The sequence below is a fragment of the Coregonus clupeaformis genome, chromosome 33, assembly GCF_020615455.1.
Source record: "Coregonus clupeaformis isolate EN_2021a chromosome 33, ASM2061545v1, whole genome shotgun sequence".
NCBI classification, from domain to species: domain Eukaryota; kingdom Metazoa; phylum Chordata; class Actinopteri; order Salmoniformes; family Salmonidae; genus Coregonus; species Coregonus clupeaformis.
The window spans coordinates 29,770,893-29,791,877 of NC_059224.1; the positions used below are offsets into that span (position 1 = coordinate 29,770,893).

General features: G+C 45.8%; 1 protein-coding gene across 20 annotated transcripts in view; it reads left to right on the forward strand.

Annotated features, from left to right (window-relative positions):
- The window catches only part of LOC121548972 (protein 4.1), an 89,355-nt gene that overhangs the window by 31,885 nt on the left and 36,485 nt on the right, over window positions 1-20,985 (forward strand). For 18 of the 20 annotated variants that reach the window (XM_041860703.2, XM_041860704.2, XM_041860705.1 and 15 more), the window contains exons 2-3: window positions 6,997-7,637; window positions 8,240-8,470. In XM_041860703.2, the coding sequence (XP_041716637.1) occupies window positions 7,011-7,637; window positions 8,240-8,470 (858 nt within the window). In that variant the 5' untranslated portion in view covers window positions 6,997-7,010. The remainder of the gene's footprint in view (window positions 1-6,996; window positions 7,638-8,239; window positions 8,471-20,985) is intronic. The other 2 variants (XM_041860693.2, XM_041860692.2) reach the window with 2 other exon arrangements.

Genomic DNA, 20,985 nt, shown 5'->3' on the forward strand with positions numbered 1-20,985 from the left:
CAAACTCTGTTGCACTAAAAACCTGTTTGATCGAGAAATAAATGAAAACTAGGCTAACAATTGTTCTCGCCTATGGAGTTTCAATGGGTTTAGACTTGGTCTTTCCTACTAGGAGACTCTTCTGCATACAGGAGGAAACCATTTTGAGAGGTAACAGATAATTTAGCCAAGCTACATAAGGCATGCCATAAACATTTAATTTGATCCATATAGAAAGGACATATGAAGGGAAAGTGCTTACGGCAAACTAGATGGAAGATGGGAAAAATTCACTTTTTCGGTCCACGCATGACCTGCATTTCCATTTTGAGTACAAGGCTAAGAGATGGCGCCGGAGAAGATGGCTGCCATTTTACAGTCCTCTAACAAATTGTACTATTATGTGTTTTTTCGCGTTATTTGTAATTTATTCTGTACATAATGTTTCTGCCATCGTCTCTTATAACCAAAAAGAGCTGGATATCAGGACAGCGATTACTCACCTCGTATTGGACAAAGATTTTTTCTTCAACGAGTCGGACGCGAAGGATATCCTACAGACACCCGACAAGGCCCAAATCCCCGTCATTCGCAGGAGAAAGCGATGGAGATATCGTGGACGTAGGTCAGGGTGCCTTGTAAGGATCCGACGGCGAGCGAGTAAACTGCCTCTTCCATCAATCCTATTAGCCAACGTACAATCTTTTGAAAATAAATTAGATGACCTACGATTACGGTTATCCTACCAACAGGACATTAAAAACTGTAATATCTTATGTTTCACCGAGTCGTGGCTGAACGACGACATGGACAACATACAGCTGATGGGATATACGCTACATCGGCAGGATAGAACGGCTGACTCCGGTAAGACAAGGGGTGGCTGTCTGTGTATATTTGTAAACAACAGCTGGTGCACAAAATCAAATACTAAGGAAGTCTCAAGGTTTTGCTCGCCTGTGGTTGAGTACCTTATGATAAGCTGTAGACCACACTATTTACCAAGACTTTTCATCTATATTTTTCATAGCTGTCTATTTACCACCACAAACCAATGCTGGCATTAAGATTGCACTCAATGAGCTGTATAAGGCCATAAGTAAACAGGAAAACGCTCATCCAGAGGCAGCGCTCCTAGTGGCCAGGGACTTTAATGCAGGGAAACTTAAATCCGTTCTACCTAATTTCTACCAGCATGTTAAATGTGCAACCAGAGGAAAAAAAACTCTAGACCACCTTTACTCCACACACAGAGACTCATACAAAGCTCTCCCTTGCCTTCCATTTGGCAAATCTGACCATAATTATATCCTCCTGATTCCTGTTTATAAGCAAAAACTAAAGCAGAAAGCACCAGTGACTCGGTTAATAAAAAAGTGGTCAGATGACGCAGATGCTAAGCTACAGGACTGTTTTGCTAGCACAGACTGGAACATGTTCCGGGATTCTTCAGATAGCATTGAGGAGTACCCCACATCAGTCACTGGCTTCATCAATAAGTGCATTGATGACGTTGTCCCCACAGTGACCGTACGTACATACCCCAACCAGAAGCCATGGATTACAGGCAACATCTGCACTGAGCTAAAGGGTAGAGCTGCCGCTTTCAAGGAGCGGGACTCTAACCCGGACACTTATAAGAAATCCCGCTATGCCCTCCGACGAACCATCAAACAGGCAAAGAGTCAATACAGGACTAAGATTGAATCGTACTACACCGGCTCTGACGCTCGTCGGATGTGGCAGGGCTTGAAAACTATTACAGGCTACAAAGGGAAGCACTGCCACGAGCTGCCCAGTGACACAAGCCTACCAGACGAGCTAAACCACTTCTATGCTCGCTTCGAGGCAAGCAACACTGAAGCATGCACGAGGGCACCAGCTGTTCCGGATGACTATCTGATCACGCTCTCCGTAGCCGATGTGAGTAAGACTTTTAAGCAGGTCAACATTCACAAGGCCGCAGGGCCAGACGGATTACCAGGACATGTACTCTGAGCATGTGCTGACCAACTGGCAAGTGTCTACACTGACATTTTCAAGATGTCCCTGACTGAGTCTGTAATACCAACATGTTTCAAGCAGACCATCATAGTCCCCGTGCCCAAGAACACTAAGATAACCTGCCTAAATGACTACCGACCCGTAGCACTGACGTCTGTAGCCATGAAGTGCTTTGAAAGGCTGGTCATGGCTCACATCAACACCATTATCCCAGAAACCCTAGACCCACTCCAATTTGCATACCGCCCCAACAGATCCACAGATGATGCAATCTCTATTGCACTCCACACTGCCCTTTCCCACCTGGACAAGAGGAACACCTACGTGAGAAAGCTATTCATCGACTACAGCTCAGCGTTCAACACCATTGTGACCTCTAAGCTCATCACTAAGCTAAGGATCCTGGGACTAAACACCTCCCTCTGCAACTGGATCCTGGACTTCCTGACGTGCCGCCCCCAGGTGGTAAGTGTAGGTAACAACACATCTGCCACACTGATCTTCAATACGTGGGCCCCTCAGGGGTGTGTGCTCAGTTCCCTCCTGTAGTCCCTGTTCACCCATGACTGCATGGCCAGGCACGACTCCAACACCATCATTAAGTTTGCCGACGACACAACAGTGGTAGGCCTGATCACCGACAACAATGAGACAGCCTATAGGGAGGAGGTCAGAGACCTGGCCGTGTGGTGCCAGGATAACAACCTATCCCTCAACGTGACCAAGACAATGGAGATGATTGTGGACTACAGGAAAAAAATTGGACTGAGCACGCCCCCATTCCTATCGACGGGACTGTAGTGGAACAGGTTGAGAGCTTCAAGTTCCTTGGTGTCCACTTCACCAACAAGCTATCATGGTCAAAATACACCAAGACAGTCGTGAAGAGGGCACGACAAAGCCTATTCCCCCTCAGGAGACTGAAAAGATTTGGCATGGGTCCTCAGATCCTCAAAGTTCTACAGCTGCACCATCGAGAGCATCCTGACTGGTTGCATCACCGCCTGGTATGGCAACTGCTCGGCCTCCGACCGCAAGGCACTACAGAGGGTAGTGCGTACGGCCCAGTACATCATTGGGCCAAGCTTCCTGCCATCCAGGACCTCTATACCAGGCGGTGTCAGAGGAAGGCCCTAAAAATTGTCAAAGACTCCAGCCACCCTAGTCATAGACTGTTCTCTATGCTACCGCACGGCAAGCGGTACCGGAGCGCCAAGTCTAGGTCCAAAATACTTCTCAACAGCTTCTACCCCCAAGCCTTAAGACTCCTGAACAGCTAATCATGGCTACCCAGACTATTTGCACTGCCCCCCCACCCCACCCCATCTTTTTACGCTGCAGCTACTCTGTTAATTATTTATGCATAGTCACTTTACCTCTACCCACATGTACATATTACCTCAACTACCTCAGCTAGCCGGTGCCCCCGCTCATTGACTCTGCACCGGTACCCCCCTGTATATAGCCTCCCTACTGTTTTTTAATTTTACTTCTGCTCTTTTTTTTCTCAACACTTTTTTGTATTTTTATTTTTACTTTTTTATTAAAAAATAAATGCATTGTTGGTTAAGGGCTGTAAGTAAGCATTTCCCGGTAATGTCCACACCTGTTGTGTAGATGTGGCAAATACATTTTGATTTGAGATGGCGATTTCCCAGACCTGAGTGGGTATGTGAGAGCATGCAAGTCCTATTGTTGTTTAGCAGTGTGGGAATGAGAGCAAGGGGGAGAGAGAGGGGGGAAAGAGGCCTTGTAGCCCTGGATGAGATGGAGGGAGAGCCAAGGCTGAGGCATGACTAACAGAGACCTGCTTACTGCTGGAGGAAACAGTAAACACTGCAGCCAGTTGGGAATGACCAGAGAAATTATGTTTATCACAGACTATCACAGAGAACATTGAAAAAAACAAAAGAGGATAACTTGCTTATTGTATGTGTTTTTAGAAATGTCTTACTGTTTTTGATGCCAGACTTTGTCACTGCAGTCAGTGTACTTTAATTGTCCAAACGTGTCTAATTAGTGTAATGAAACAATAGGCTGTGTTGAGGTGAAGTGTTTGATCCGACTGGGGATAAGCTAAATCCCTTATCCCTCATCACTCAACACCTCCACATACTTGAGCTAGAGGTGTACAGCAACACACACACACACACACACACACACACACAGACAGACATGCTTAAAATACCTCACTGTCACACCCACAGCTCTCCTAGCGTAACTGATTATTATATAGACGTAGACCGAGACGTGTGTTTTTACGAGCATAAACACTTAGACTAACCACCACCCACCTCCAGAACCAGTGTGTGTGTGTGTTGAGGCTATGACTTCCAGTCTGTTCTGTCTGCTGGATTATGTCTGTGATATTAGCCTCTTTTAATGAAAATACCATCTGATGGCATGAGATGATGAGAGAGCACGTCAGTCATGTCTCTGTATGGAGAGGACATTTTGTTTTTTGCTGACGAGGACCCTGATTGGTTTTGACAGGCTGTGTTGTTTCACAAACTCCCATGATGTGCAAGCTTTGCAGATTTGGGATTTAGCCTGCAGTCTGCTGGGATGGCCAGGTCTTGGTGCCACTGAATGGCTGAGCAAGTCACTCCCCTGTGGCAAGTTGGTAGAAATATGCTCTGAATTTCACTGAGCTTTGAACCTGTAGGCTATAGTATTCAACATGGTATTCTATTTCAGGTAATCGCTGTTGTGATTTCATTTACCAGCCTGACCCTGCACTACATTCAGGTTAGGATTATCAGGGAATTGATGTTATGTTGAAAATACTATTTTCTTTTGATTAGATTAGGCCTAGATGTAGCCTATTTCTTTGCAATGGATTGTGTGATTTTTATAGGCCTAATTTGAACCATTTGATGTGTAGCTTAGACCTACACAGCTTGTCTTCATTTGTGTTTTTTTGTGTCCTGAATGTAGCCCGCACATCAGTGAGGAAGTGATGTCTGTTACAATGCCATTCGTGTAGATAGATGTATTATTTTCTTAAATTGAATAAAGTTTGACGGTAAACCATCTGTTCCTTGTTATCAGGGTCTGATTGCTCACTGTTGTCGATGCGTTAGCGGCACAGTTTTCTTATTGGCCTCAATGTAATTGTATTCGTTGCAGAGGTCTTTACTTGGCCTTAACCTGATTAAGCCTAATCAGAAGCCCAAAATGTGTTCTCCTAGCCTGTTCGTTCTGTTACATTTTGCTACCAAAGTGTCCCTCATCCCTGTTAGTTCTTGATAGAATAATACTAGAATGTCCTTTTCTTGGTTACATTTTCAACTATTCCCTGAGTCTTCTCAGCTGCTGCCTCCCTTAATTCCCCTGTCAACTTGTCACATGACCCCTTGTAAAATGTGTGGAACCATAAAATGGCTCCTCTCCCTCATAACTCAGTGGCCAGTCATGCGCGAGGGACCATTTTCTATTTATAAATCCCCCCTGCATGTAGCCCAGAATATTGTTCCATGAAGTGTGTCCTCCTCTCATATTGATTGCTACAAGAATATGCTAACTGAAGTGAATCATGGAATGCCAGGTACATCAATGCAATCACATTTGTTATCAGGAGAAAGGAAATAAACTGATTTAGTCAGGGTAGATAATTTGATTAAGTGAATTAGTCTCTACAGAGAGAGTCATTGCTCCACCCTGCAGCGCCTTGTCCATTTCATTTCACAGAGGCTATGTCCTCCTCTCTGGAACATGACGTTTCCAACCCAATTAATCTCGAAACACCATTATCCAGAGACTCAGGCAGCTCTATCATTCCAATATTTTATTTTGAGCCGTGTCCTTTTCTGTGAAACTGAGAGAGGCATGGCGAACCTTAACCTCTTGCCCTTGAGAGTCCTGTTGTCATGGTGAATGAGTGTAAGTGTGTTGTGCGTAGCTACTCCCCTGTAACTGATATTTGGGTTGGACCCCTGCCTGGGGCCACTGCTCCGCTCTGGTGGGGGATGCAGTTAGCGGTTAGCCCCTTAGCAGCCAGCCATCGATGGCCACAGCCCTTTTGTACCATCACCCCACATGACATGACATTTTAGTAAGCTGCAATTACTTAATGTCAGAGAAATCCGTCATAATCAATCATGGCTGACAAAAATGCAGCTGATATTATCAAATGCGGGTAGATTTTGGCATTGGCGGGCAAGATGCTATTTCATCAGCCACATTGGTGGGTGGTCAGGGCTCCTCAGTGCATGCATTTCACTCGCTTTTGTGAATAAAAATAGTCAAGTATGATCACATTTATAGCTAAATTAATGCTGCAGTAGCTGTTTTCAAAGTATTTCTGCCATTTTGTTTCATAGCTGGTAAATTAATCACACAAAGTCAAAGGACTACGATTCCTATAGCCTATCCCACCTCGCGCAGCAACACTGCCTGGCTGTGGGCTGTGCACACGTGAAGAGCTGAGTGAAAGATTCATTTTTAGAAGCCCTACGCACAGGCATAAAATGTGGCTTAATTTACTTGAAACTAAAGTGAGACTTTGTCATTGTTTCAAGGCTATTTACATCGTTTTGTTCACAAGCTAGGTTGTTTTTCAATGTTTAAGTTTCAACTACTAGGGAAGAGAAGACAATCCGGCTACTACTCACTCTCAATCTCACAGGCACAAACATGACTCAAGTCGCGTTACCACGTTAATGTCCCGCCCTTAAAGGGGCAGGTAAAGATTTGTGTCATCTGATATTTTGGTTAAGTCAAATGAAATTAAACAATATACCACATTACTTTTTACTAGTAATATATTTATTGTTTTAGAGACATTACAGAGCATGCTCATCTGTTTTTTTGTGTTTTGTTGGTGTAATTGTAGCCCCACAAAATGTTTTGGCAGGTAAAAAAAAATCTGAATGGCTGGTAGAGTGGTTGGTGGACCAAAAGGTTAATTTTACGCCCTGACCCATTTACTATTAGCTAGTGATTTGTGAATACATATGATACTATGTTACCTTCTCCTGATTTAACTCTATCCCTCTTTCTCTCTGTGTGCAGTGTGACTGGGGACCATGACGACAGAGGTGGGATCTGAGACGGAGGTGAAGAAAGAGCCGGAGAAGGCAGAGGAGCAGCCTGCAGCACCTGAATCAGAACCACCAGCCACCAACCAGACAGACGAGGCCAAGGCTGCAGAGCAGTCCGCCAACGACCACCCCGCTCCGGCCACTGACTCAGCCGAGGCCAAGGAGAAACAGGAGGAGGCCCAGCCCGCCGACAACGCCACACCACAGGAGGGAGAGGACACCCCAGCCTCAGAGAAAAAAGGCATCTCCAGATTCCTCCCTCCATGGCTTAAGAAGCAGAAGTCTCAGAGCCAGGTGGGACCCAAAGAGAACCAGGCTGCACCCAAGGAGGAGGCAGGCGTTGCCCCAGTGAAGGAGGAGGCAGGCGTTGCCCCAGTGAAGGAGGAGGCAGGCGTTGCCCCAGTGAAGGAGGAGGCAGGCGTTGCCCCAGTGAAGGAGGAGGACGGTGAGAAGGCGGAGCAGGCCGAGGCAGAGCAGACGTCTTCGCCCACAGCAGCCAAACCCCAGGTGGAAGAAGAGAAAATAAACAGAGAGCTGAAACCAGAACAGAAAGAGGAAGTGAAATCGGAGGAAAAAGAGGAGAATCATTCCACTGGCAGTACAGACACTCAGGTATGCTACTCTGTTTACTATAGCTCTGCTTATCAAGATGGTCTTCTCTGCTGGCTGTCTGACCGTAGCGTGTCATCGTTGACCTTGCAGTCACACGACCTGATTCAACCTCAGCAAGCCAAACGGGGACCCTGAGGAATTGGTGCCACTTAGTTCACTTCACTAGATCTCTCTGCCAAGGTTCCTCCTGCAGCCCTGAGGTTAGGAGTTATGAGTTAGAAACGAGGTCTGTTGATGCAGTATTATTCAACAGTCAGTCACAAAGAAGGTACATATCTCTTAGTATAGAGATGTTGAATGTTCTCCTTATTTGTCGTTTATGACCCCAGCCCCTTTTCCATGTTTTAATACTTTGATCCACCTAATGACATCATCTGCAGTGATCAAGCCAATAGAAAACATGATGAGTGCTGGTTAAAAGCTGTGTGTACTGCGATATAAGTTACACTATGGTTCTCCTTACAGATCTGTGCTGACAGAATTGATGGCACTAAGCAGAACTAGGCTACTCTTTGACAAACCACTACTGACAAAATGGCCTTTGGATGTAAAGGGTTTTTCTTGTTCGCTCTGTGAATCTCCTCTTGGTGATTTGTGTCTAGCCTGCTAAGGAAGAGAAAGCAGCAGAGGAATCTCAGGAGAAGAGTGCAGCAGAGGAGGAGAACAAGGAGGTAGAGGAAGGAGGAGCGGAGAAGAAAGACGAGGAAGAGAGCCCGAAGCCTGAGGGTGGACATTCTTTTATCAAATCACCGCTGAAACTGACCAAGAAGGTGAAGATGGTGATGTGTCACGTGACTATGCTGGATGGAAGCCAGTTCCCCTGTGAGGTGGAGGTGAGTGTCTTCAATATTTCTTGTTGTTCTAAGCAAAGTAACATGCACTATATCAAAGTCCAGATCACGGACAAACCCCAAAATATAGTTGTTTCTGGACACTTCAGATCATATGGTTGAACATTGGTGATAGAAGTCAGACCAGACGTTAAGCTAGTTTAACCCTTTGACATGTACAAACACAGGGGTGTGATCATTCTACAGTGGCCCCTGCAGCGTACGCTCAAACCGGTGGGTGTGATTAGAACACTTCATTAAACATCTAGTTACGATTGGCCACGCTGTTTTTTCACAAACATTTTGCAGAAACATTATGTCCTCAATGTGAGCAGTTTTCTTATGGATGCAATGTTCAGACATTCACAGAAGTAGCAACAGCATAACACAATTCTTATCCAAATCAGAAAATGTAGGCTACATTGGTCCTAGCGCTAACTGCGTAAAGAGTGAGCTAACATCATTTACATTTAAGTCATTTAGCAGACGCTCTTATCCAGAGCGACTTACAAATTGGTGCATTCAAATTAGGATAGCCAGTGGGACAACCACCCCCTTAGTTTTTTTTTTATGGGAGGGGGGTGGAAGGATAAATGTTATACTATTCCAGGTATTTCTTAAAGGGGTAGGGTTTCAAGTGTCTCCGGAAGGTGGTCAGTGACTCCGCTGTCCTGGCGTCGTGGGGGAGCTTGTTCCACCATTGGGGTGCCAGAGCAGCAAATAGCTTTGACTGGGCTGAGCGGGAACTGTGCTTCCGTAGAGGTAGGGGGGCTAGCAGGCCAGAGGTGGATGAACGTAGTGCCCTCGTTTGGGTGTCGGGTCTGATCAGAGCCTGAAGGTAAGGATGTGCCGTTCCCCTCACAGCTCCGTAGGCAAGCACCATAATTTTGTAGTAAATGCAAGCTTCAACTGGAAGCCAGTGGAGTGTGCGGAGGAGCGGGGTGACATGAGAGAACCTGGGAAGGTTGAACACCAGACGGGCTGCAGCGTTCTGGATAAGTTGTAGGGGTTTAATGGCACAGGCAGAGAGCCCAGCCAACAGCGAGTTGCAGTAATCCAGACGGGAGATGACAAGTGCCGGGATTAGGACCTGTGTAAGGTAGGGTCGTACTCTGCAAATGTTGTAGAGCATGAACCAGCAGGATCGGGTCACCACTTTGATGTTAGCGGAGAACGACAGGGTGTTGTCCAGGTTCACGCCAAGGCTCTTTGCACTCTGGGAGGAGGACACAATGGAGTTGTCAACCATGATGGCGAGATCATGGAGCGGGCAGTCCTTTCCCGGAAGGAAGAGCAGCAACCGTCTTGCTAAGGTTCAGCTTGAGGTGGTGATCCGACATCCACACTGATATGTCTGCCAGACATGTAGAGATGCGATTCGCCACCAGGTTATCAGAAGGGGGAAAGGAGAAAAATAATTGTGTGTTGTCTGCGTAGCAATGATAGGATAGACCATGTGTGGATATGACAGAGCCAAGTGACTTGGTGTATAGAAAGAATAGGAGAGGGCCTAGAACTGAGCCCTGGGGGACACCAGTGGTGAGAGCATGTGGTGCGGAGACAGATTCTCGCCACGCCACCTGGTAGGAGCGACCTGTCAGGTAGGACGCAATCCAAGAGTGAGCAGCGCCGGAGATGCCCAACTCGGAGAGGATGGAGAGGAGGATCTGATGGTTCACAGTATCAAAGGCAGCAGATAGGTCTAGAAGGATAAGAGCAGAGGAGAGAGAGTTAGCTTTAGCAGTGCGGAGAGCCTCCGTGACACAGAGAAGCGCAGTCTCAGTTAAATGACCAGTCTTGAAACCTGACTGGTTTGGATCACGAAGGTCATTCTGAGAGTGATAGCAGGAGAGTTGGCTAGAGACGGCACGCCAAAGAGTTTTGGAGAGAAAAGAAAGAAGGGATACTGGTCTGTAGTGGTTGACATCGGAGGGATCGAGTGTAGGTTTTTTGAGGAGGGGTGCAATTCTCGCTCTCTTGAAGACGGAAGGGACATAGCCAGCGGTCAAGGATGAGGTGATGAGCGAGGTGAGGTAAGGGAGAAGGTCTCCGGAAATGGTCTGGAGAAGAGAGGAGGGGGTAGGGTCAAGCGGGCAGGTTGTTGGGCAGCCGGCCGTCACAAGTCGCAAGATTTCATCTGGAGAGAGAGGAGAGAAAGAAGTCAAAGCATAGGGTAGGGCAGTGTGAGCAGGACCAGCGGTGGTCATTTGACTTAGTAAATGAGGATCGGATGTCGTCAACCTTCATTTCAAAATCGTTGACGAAGTCATCCACAGAGAGGGAGGAGGATTCAGCAGGGAGGAGAAGGTGGCAAAGAGCTTCCTAGGGTTAGAGGCAGATGCTTGGAATTTAGAGTGGTAGAAAGTGGCTTTAGCAGCAGAAACAGAGGAAGAAAATGTAGAGAGGAGGGAGTGAAAAGATGCCAGGTCCGCAGGGAGTCTAGTTTTCCTCCATTTCCGCTCGGCTGCCCGGAGCCCTGTTCTGTGAGCTCGCAATGAGTCGTCAAGCCACGGAGCAGGAGGGGAGGACCGAGCCGGCCGGGAGGATAGGGGACATAGAGAGTCAAAAGATGCAGAAAGGGAGGAGAGGAGGGTTGAGGAGGCAGAATCAGGCGATCGGAGGGAGAAGGATTGAGCAGAGGGAAGAGATGATAGGATGGAAGAGGAGAGAGTAGCGGGAGAGAGCGAGTGAAGGTTGCGACGGTACATTACCATCTGAGTAGGGGCAGAGTGAGAAGTGTTGGAGGAGAGCGAGAGGGAAAAGGATACAAAGTAGTGGTCGGAGACTTGGAGGGGAGTTGCAGTGAGATTAGTAGAAGAACAGCAACACAAGCCAACACTCAACTGATAGAAACCATAATATGTATTAGCTAAAAGCAATTACTATTTACAATTCATCACATCATGGGTGAGCTTACCAGTGATCGAAATAATTTATTTAAACACTTTCTAAAAGTCGAAAGTAATCCGACGGTAGGTAGTTTGTGTGCTCCGCCATGTTTGTTTTTCTGCGTCAACCAAAGATAAGAAGAGGTGCAAAATTAGTTGGGTCTGTTTTCAGTATGCATGTTGAAGGGGAAGGGGGTGTGTCGTCTACCATAATTCATTTCCCATCATTCACTTCCGAAAGTTTACTTGAAAGACGAGTAAACCGTCCCTTCACCTTGTTATAACAATTTGCTATAGCATCTTTGGTCTGACAGACGTTTGCGTGACACCCAGAATGCATTGAATGATTTCAACAAACATGGCTCCACACATAGCGGGTTAATATGGCTTAGCATTAGCTCATCATAATCAGTACAACCTTCAAAAAAGTATTTTACACACATCATATGCGTCCATTAAAATCTATGCAAGAATAGGAATACATTATTTGTCACCAGTACTTGAAATTGTGAATAAAACAAATAAATAAATGATTACCACACAAACCGGTATGCGCCATACATGTATATGGTGTGCTACAGTAGAAACAACATAACACGATATACAGAAACTATTATGATAGCGTAATAAGGCACTTACTTTGATAGGAACGCACACATGTCCAAAGTTATTATTAGTAAGGAAAACAATAATGAAGTCAATGTGAGCGCCAGCCAGAAAATGTACCAGGAGGGAAAAGGTTTGTGATGGTTCTGTTCTGACTAGAGATGCGCAAAGGTCTGCATTCTTGACCCAAGGAAACACTGGGGAAGTGCTTGGGCTCTCATCAAAAAGCAAAGTTTGTCCGTCTCATCGTAATGCCTCAAACGTAAATTGTCCGCCACAATGAAATGGGCTACTTCTATGTGAATTATTGAGGCGGAACACACTTCAATTGAAACTGTCGTTAAATAAAACGTATTTGAAAATAATTAGAAATTGACAAGTTGAAACAGCCTATAGATAATTAGCAGGCAGCGTGTCTTGGTTTGAGGGCAGTGTGGGTTAACTGTCCTGTTGCATAACAATCACATTTTGGACCAGTGAGGTCATTCTGATATCATGCACATAAAAAAAATGAGTTGGAGATATGTGGAACTCACATTTGAAAAGGTTAAAGGTGATGGATGATATTTACTCTACTATATACACTGAGTGTACAAAACATTAAGAACACCTTCCTAATATTGAGTTCCACCCCCTCTTTTGCCCTCAGAATAACCTTAATTCCTCAAGGCATGGACTCTACAAGGTGTTGAAAGCATTCCACAGGGATGCTGGCCCATGTTGACTCAATACTTCCCACAGTTGTCTCAAGTTGGCTGGATGCGTCTGGCACCTACTATCATACCCCTTTCAAAGGCACTTACATCTTTTGTCTTACCCAATTCATCTCTCAATTGTCTCAAGGCTTAAACATTATTTAACCAGTCTCCTCCCCTTCACCTACACTGATTGAAGTGGATTTAACAGTTGAAATCAATAAGGGATCATATCTTTACCTGGTCAGTCTAGGTCATGGAAAGAACAGGTGTTCTTAATGTTTTGTACATTCAGTGTATGTATTGTGAATAGAGCTGGCACAATTTCATTGTAATAGAGGCAACTTCTTTGTAAATGTTTTCGTTATACAGAATTTTTTTTGCTATTCAGACGGTTATTACGGTTATTTAAATTTTTTTGCTAGGCGGACATTTAGCTGGCCAATTACATAATCCAACATTCCATGACTGCCACAGCCCTAATTGTGAAGAGTTCCATGGTCATTTTGAAGGTTGTGGTAATTGTCTTTTTGTTATCTTTTTAATAGGAACAAATTGCCTACCTTTAACCCTGTGTTTTGACAGATTAATAGCCTAGTTTTATAGAAGATCCAGTGCAGGGATTATTGTTGGAGATAAGCATTCAGAACCATTGTCATGTGGTTTACATAGTGTTGTCCTAGAGGAAAACAACAATGCAGTGTACTGGAGCTGTAAACAGCACAGCAGCCTCTACTTATTCGATGAACCTCATCACGATAATTTTGTTTTGCGCAGGAAGAGGAGGATAGCATTGCGTGTAATCCTGTTGAATAGATTGTGAGGATTTCATATCAGACATTTCAGTGTTATTTCCTCCCTTGCTACCGGTGGTGTCTGAGGCTGTTTATACAGTTGAAGTCGGAAGTTTACATGCACTTGGGTTGGAGTCATTAAAACTCGTTTTTCAACCACTCCACAAATTTCTTGTTAACAAACTATCGTTTTGGCAAGTTGGTTAGGACATCTACTTTGTGCATGACACAAGTAATTTTTCCAACAATTGTTTACAGACAGATTATTTCACTTATAATTCACTGTATCACAATTCCAGTGGGTCAGAAGTTTACATACACTAAGTTGACTGTGCCTTTAAACAGCTTGGAAAATTCCAGAAAATGATGTAATGGCTTTAGAAGCTTCTGATAGGCTAATTGACATCATTTGAGTCAATTGGAGGTGTACATGTGGATGTATTTCAAACTCAGTGCCTCTTTGCTTGACATCATGGGAAAATCAAAAGAAATCAGCCAAGACCTCAGAAAAAAGATTGTAGACCTCCACAAGTCTGGTTCATCCTTGGGAGCAATTTCCAAACGCCTGAAGGTACCACGTTCATCTGTACCAACAATGGTACGCAAGTATAAACACCATGGGACCATGCAGCCGTCATACCGCTCAGGAAGGAAACGTGTTCTGTCTCCTAGAGATGAACGTACTTTGGTGCGAAAAGTGCAAATCAATCCCAGAATAACAGTAAAGGACCTTGTGAAGATGCAGGTACAAAAGTATCTATATCCACAGTAAAACGAGTCCTATATCGACATAACCTGCAAGGCCGCTCAGGAAGGAAGAAGCCTCTGAAGAAATGTCCTCTGTTCTGATTTAAACAAAAATAGAACTGTTTGGTCATAATGACCATCGTTATGTTTGGAGGAAAAGGGGGTCACTTGCAAGCTGAAGAACACCATCCCAATCGTGAAGCACGGGGTGGCAGCATCATGCTGTGGGGGTGCTTTGCTGCAGGAGGGACTGGTGCACTTCACAAAATAGATGGCATCATGAGGAAGGAAAATTATGTGGATATATTGAAGCAACATCTCAAGACATCAGTCAGGAAGTTAAAGCTTGGTCGCAAATGGGTCTTCCAAATGGACTATGACCCCAAGCATACTTCCAAAGTTGTGGCAAATTGGTCCGCAGTAAACTCCATACCACTCTAGCCTGCATCTCAAATCAGTCAGTCGTTTTCTTCTGTTTGATGATACACTACATCACCAAAAGTATGTGGACACCCCTTCAAATTAGTGGATTCGGCTATTGCTGACAGGTGTATAAAGTCGAGCACACAGCCATGCAATCTCCATAAACAAACATTGGCAGTAGAATGGCCTTACTGAAGAGCTCAGTGACTTTCAATGTGGCACCATCATAGGATGCCATCTTTCCAACAAGTCACTCCATATTAATGCCCATGATTTTGGAATGAGATGTTTGACCAGCAGGTGTCCACATACTTTTGGTCATTTAGTGTAATGTATTATTGTTTCTCCAGCATAGCAGGTGAATTAGTGTTTCACTACATTGGACCATAGATCAAGTTCCCTAGTGTGTCATTTCCACGTTGTTACTCCCCCTCATTACCTTTTGCATACTAATGAGCCATGGGATGATGAGAAATTGCTAGCCTACATCATATGTTTTCAAAGGCACCATTCCCTGCAGTGAATTCACACTAAATGGCCAATTTAAGAGAATAGCTGCTAGTGTCTTTTAAAGTCTGTCTCAGTTTGGGTTCTCCCATGGGATTGAATGATGTGGGCTATCTTCTGGTTTGGCTATGGGTGGAATTGGCTGTGTTGTCTGGAGCTGGGAGGTCTTGGGACTGAACTTGGGCCTGTGTTTGGTGGAGGAGTTGAGGCCCTCTCTCTCTGGCCCTCAGGTGCACGTGAAGCCCCTGTATGGGTGGGAGTCATGTGGTTTATACACAAAAGGGATAAGCGCTGGTGCTGAGGGAGGTGGACCTTAACCTCGGACCTGGAAGTGATGAGTGGGTGACAGCTCCCGGATAGGGGCGGGTGACACCCCCCGCCCAGGCCCCAGTCCCTCCCAACTTCTACCCCCCTGGCCTGGCAGGCTGCACGGCAGGTGCTCGTCTGGTGTTCTCGTCTAGTTCTCTGGAGCCCACCACGTCCACAGGCATGGCAGATTAGAGGGGGTCCTGAGCCCCCCACAGATTAAACCTGTAGCATCTGCTGTCCCCCGCAGACGCGTGGCAAACCAACCAACCCCGCCTGCAAACTCATAACCTTGTCATCATATCCTCCAGTTAGTCAGTCAGCTATCTCCAATGAGATCCAGTGATCCACTCAGTTGGATAGAGGGAGCTTCTTTCTTCATAATTACAAGTCAAGTGTTAAAGCTAGTTGGTTGCGGTTGCGTAAGTCTGTCTATTATGTTATTGCTTTTGACTGTCCCATTGGTTATTAATGTGTAGGCTAGTCATTTTCCCATCCTGGAGGCTAAGGAGTTTCACTGTGTGTGTGATTGAGAGTGTTTGTGGATCCCAGTGAAGCTGAACATGCGTTTTGAGATGGAGGTTTGTGAATGGGGCCCAACACTAATTGCTCAGTGCGCAGCGCTGTTTGAACAGGGCCAGCTTTGTTCGCAGTTTCAGAAAAGCTGAGGCATCAGTAAATGCCATTGTTGGGGAGTATTCAACCAGAAGACAGTGGCATATTTATAACGAGATGCAATGCCTGCAGTCTATCTGGGAGCGTTTGGAAAACGGAGAACAACAGAGATTAACCTTAATTTTCTGGGGAGAAGCAAAGCAAGTGCCCACACTAACCCTCAGTGGAAAACAATGACATGTTTCATGGAAGCACACTAGGGCCACTTCAGACATTCTCAACTGTCTCCCTTTGAAATAGATTTATATTCTTCTCTCAAAGTTGTTTTCTAGGTCCTTATTTTATGCAACTTGAATTGCGAGCTAATGGAAATGCCAAATAGGGTAACTCAGAGATCTGAATGCACAGCCGCAGTTCTCTCTCTCTCTCTGTACTCCAAGGTGTTCTCTGAGATGTTAGTCTGAATGGTGCTGGAGCTGTCTATCTCCTCTCCGTCTCTCTCTCTCTCGGGCCGTGTAGCAGCCAGGCTAGTCCAGGCCAGGCCCCGGCCCATTAGGACTCAGTGGGGCGTGGAGGTGTCTCTGGGAGACTGCAGCCTGGGCGGCGCGCCTCCCCCTCCCCCTTCTCTCTCCCTCTGCTCCCCCTGGGGTCTGGACTGCTGCCTCAGGGTGAATCCACTGGTGGACTGGGCTGCTGGTGGATCTGTGTGTGTGATCCAGAGAGGGATTGTCATGTATGTTTTCTAGGCAGGGTGTTTGGGCCATTGGGGGCCTTGTCAAGGTGCATTGTGGCACAAGTTAATGGTGTTTAGACTGTACATTTTACATTTTACATTTTAGTCATTTAGCAGACGCTCTTATCCAGAGCGACTTACAGGAGCAATTAGGGTTAAGTGCCTTGCTCATGGGCACATCGACAGATTTTTCACCTAGTCGGCTTGGGGATTAGAACCAGCGACCTTTCGGTTACTGGTACAACGCTCTTAACCACTAAGCTACCTGCCGCCCATAGTGTCTGATCTAGCTAGTCAATCAAACTCCTGACTCGGCCTATATTGATCCTACTCTAGAATGCACAACTTTTGAGATGGATGGGTCAGTGTACCAGAAAATAATATTAATACATATCTAAAGAAGACTATATCTCATTCTCTACTCAGAAGTACCAATCGGAGAAGTAGAGTCATAGAAACACAATGCTCTAGTACTGCCACACTACATAAAGCATGATTCTCATGCACTCTGACAAGGCCTTGCCGCTCCAGGTATACCCTCTTCCTCACACATTTTCCCTTGCTTTGTGAGTGCCTTGCAATATGACAGCGACGAAAAACCGTAACATTTGTGTGTCAACAAACAGTAATGGCGTCTGGGGGTCTGCAGCAACGTAGTCATCTCCTCTTCAGCCAATGGTGTGGCTCTGAGCAGTACAAAGCTGCTTCCAATGTATTCTCCGTGGTACAGAGTCCTGCTGCATTATTTCGCCAGCTCAGCGCGCGTTGGGGTTCCAGTCCTGACGGACACGTATGAGTCTAATCCGCTGGAACAGCCGGGAGCTCTGGGGCTCCAGGGAGACCAGCCTCGCCATCTCACACACACACACATACACATACACACACACACACATACAGCAGGTAGCTTTGCGTTTAGATCGTTGAGCCAGTAACCGAAAGGTCGCTAGTTCGAATCCCCGAGCTGACGAGGTGAAAAAAATCTGTCTGTGCCCTTGAGCAAGGCACTTAACCTTAATTACTCCAGGGTTGCCGTTGATAATGGCAGACCCTGGCCGTGACCCCAACTCTGAGGGTGTGTCAGGGGGAGTTGGGATATGTAAAAACACATTTCCAATTCACATGTATGCATATAATACACATTGTACATGTGTGAAATAGGACAAATATTAGCACCCACCAAATTACTATTGTTATACACACACACACGCCCCTTTCTGTTTCTGCAGTGGATGCAGACAAAGGGTGTCTGTGTTGTCTAGCATCCTTTCTCCTTGCTTCTCTATAGATTGTCTGCATGTGAATTTGATTATTGCTGTGTTGTAGAGGTGGAGTGTTTCAGGCTGATTCTCTATAAGCCTATGGGATGATAACTGCATCTGGATGTCAGGATTCTTGACTTCCAGCCATGGACAGACTGAGTCGGACACTCCCTTCTGTCTCTTTCTCCCACCCTGTCCTCTTGTCTCTCTCTCCCACCCTGTCTCTAATGTCCCAGTGATGGGCCCCTCCCTCGTGATTGCAAAACAATGTCCAGACATCAGGAATGCTCCCATAAAGCCAAATGAGTAGAAACAGTTAGGGTTTTCTTGTAGATTCCCAGTGTTTGGCCAAATCTCTCATTTGTTTGTTAGTAAGACAATGTGTTCATTGGGTACCATTTATTGAATGTAGCCTAATATTTGCTACCAGCACCAGACCTGTTTGTTGTCTATGGTGCATAGGGGATCTGAAAAGTCTTTATTTTTAGGTGTACCTCTCTAAGTGTCCTTAGAGGAATCATGCTGTGGAGATTCACTCGTTAGCAACCTGCCAAATTCAATTAGGCTGCAGCCCAGCTCCCTGTTCCCAGCTCCACTTGGCCTGCTAGTTAGTCCAGCTCCCTGTTCCCAGCTCCACTTGGCCTGCTAGTTAGTCCAGCTCCCTGTTCCCAGCTCCACTTGGCCTGCTAGTTAGTCCAGCTCCCTGTTCCCAGCTCCACTTGGCCTGCTAGTTAGTCCAGCTCCCTGTTCCCAGCTCCACTTGGCCTGCTAGTTAGTCCTCACTGGGTGGATTGTTCGTAGTGCCACCATGTTCCTCTGTGGGCTGGTTCAGCTTGGTTCTGTAAGATGATTGAACATGGCACTGTATGCATCAACGCGTGCACTGCTGCATTATTCAACACATTTTTCAGTGTGTTTTCAGGGCAACTCGCTAGCATTAATTTCAACTAGTTAAATATGCCAAAGCATTACTTTTTCACATCCAGACCCTCATACAGTGCATTCAGAAAGTATTCAGACCCCTTGACTTTTTCCACATTTTGTTACATTACAGCCTTATTCTAAAATGGATTAAATCGTGTTTTTCCCCCCTCATCAATCTACACACAATACCCCATAAAGACAAAACAGGTTTCTAGAAATTTTTGCAAATGAATAAAAAATAAAAAAATATCACATTTCCGTAAGTATTCAGACCCTTTACTGAGTACTTTGTTGAAACACCTTTGGCAGTGATTACAGTCTCAAGTCTTCTTGGGTATGACGCTACAAGCTTGGCACACATTCTTCTCTGCAGATCCTCTCAAGCTCTGTCAGGTTGGATGGGGAGCGTCGCTGCACAGCTATTTTCAGGTCTCCAGAGATGTTAGATCGGGTAAGTCTGGGCTCTGGCTGGGCCACTCATGGACATTCAGAGACTTGTCCCGAAGCCACTCCTGTGTTGTCTTGGCTGTGGGTTTAGGGTCGTTGTCCTGTTGGAAGGTGAACCTTAGCCCCAGTCTGAGGTCCTGAGCGCTGTGGAGCAGGTTTTCATCAAGGATCTCTCTGTTCTTTGCTCCATTCATCTTTCCCTCAATCCTGAGTAGCCTCCCAGTTCCTGCCGCTGAAAAACATCCCCACAGCATGATGTTGCCACCACCATGCTTCACCGTAGGGATGGTACCAGGTTTCCTCCAGACGTGACGCTTGACATTCAGGCCAAAGAGTTAAATCTTGGTTTCATCAGACCAGAGAATCTTGAGTCCTTTAGGTGCCTTTTGGCAAACTCCAAGCGGGCTGTCATGTGCCTTTTACTGAGGAGTGGCTTCCGTCCGGCCACTCTACCATAAAGGCCTGATTGGTGGAGTGCTGCAGAGATGGCTGTCCTTCTGGAAGGTTCTCCCGTCTCCACAGAGGAACTATGGAGCTCTGTCAAAATGACCATTGGGTTCTTGGTCACCTCCCTGACCAAGACACTTCTCCCCGATTACTCAGTTTGGTCGGGGGGGCAGCTCTAGGAAGAGTCTTGATGGTTCAAAATGTATTTCATTTAAGAATGATGGAGGCCACTGTGTTCTTGGGGACCTTCAATGCGGCAGACATTTTTTGGTACCCTTCCCCAGATCTGTGCCTCGACACAATCCTGTCTCGGAGCTCTACAGACAATTCCTTCGACCTCATGGCTTGGTTTTTGCTCTGACATGCGCTGTCAACTGTGGGACCTTATATAGACAGGTGTGTGCCTTTCCAAATCATGTCCAATCAATTGAAGTTACCACAGGTGGACTCCAATCAAGTTGTAGAAACATCTCAAGGATGATCAATGGAAACAGGATGCACCTGAGCTCAATTTCGAGTCTCATAGCAAAGGGTCTGTATACTTATGTAAATATGATATTTCAGTTTATTTTTACTACATTTGCAAAAAATTCTAAACCTGTTTTTGCTTTGTCATTACGGGGTATTGTGTGTGGATTGAGGATTTGTATTTATTTAATCAGTTTTAGAATAAGGCTGTAACGTAACAAAATGTGGAAAAAGGAAAGGGGTCTGAATACTTTCTGAATGCATGTAATACCAAAAATGTCCCCCCCTCCCATTGTAGTCTATGCCCTAAAGTCAAAGCTTGGCATGCATAAGCAGGTGTGTAGAATGTGTACACAACCACTGTCATAACATTTAAGTAAACTCACTTGACCTGCTTGGCGTGTGATTGCAAATGAGGCAATACTATTGCTGTGGCCTCCTCTCTGCAGTTTTGAGGCTAAAGCTGACAGGGCAAGGCCCTTGGTCCTGAAGTGCCCTCTGTTAGCATGCTAATGACTGATCTAATTGACCTGCACTGTAGAGCGGGGCCAATGGAAGAATCCTAATGAGCTCAACCTCTCTGCCGACTGCCCCACCCTGCACAGGTAACCACAAGTTCGTTTTCATGGAGCATCGTGCCGGTAACGACAGCCCTCTGG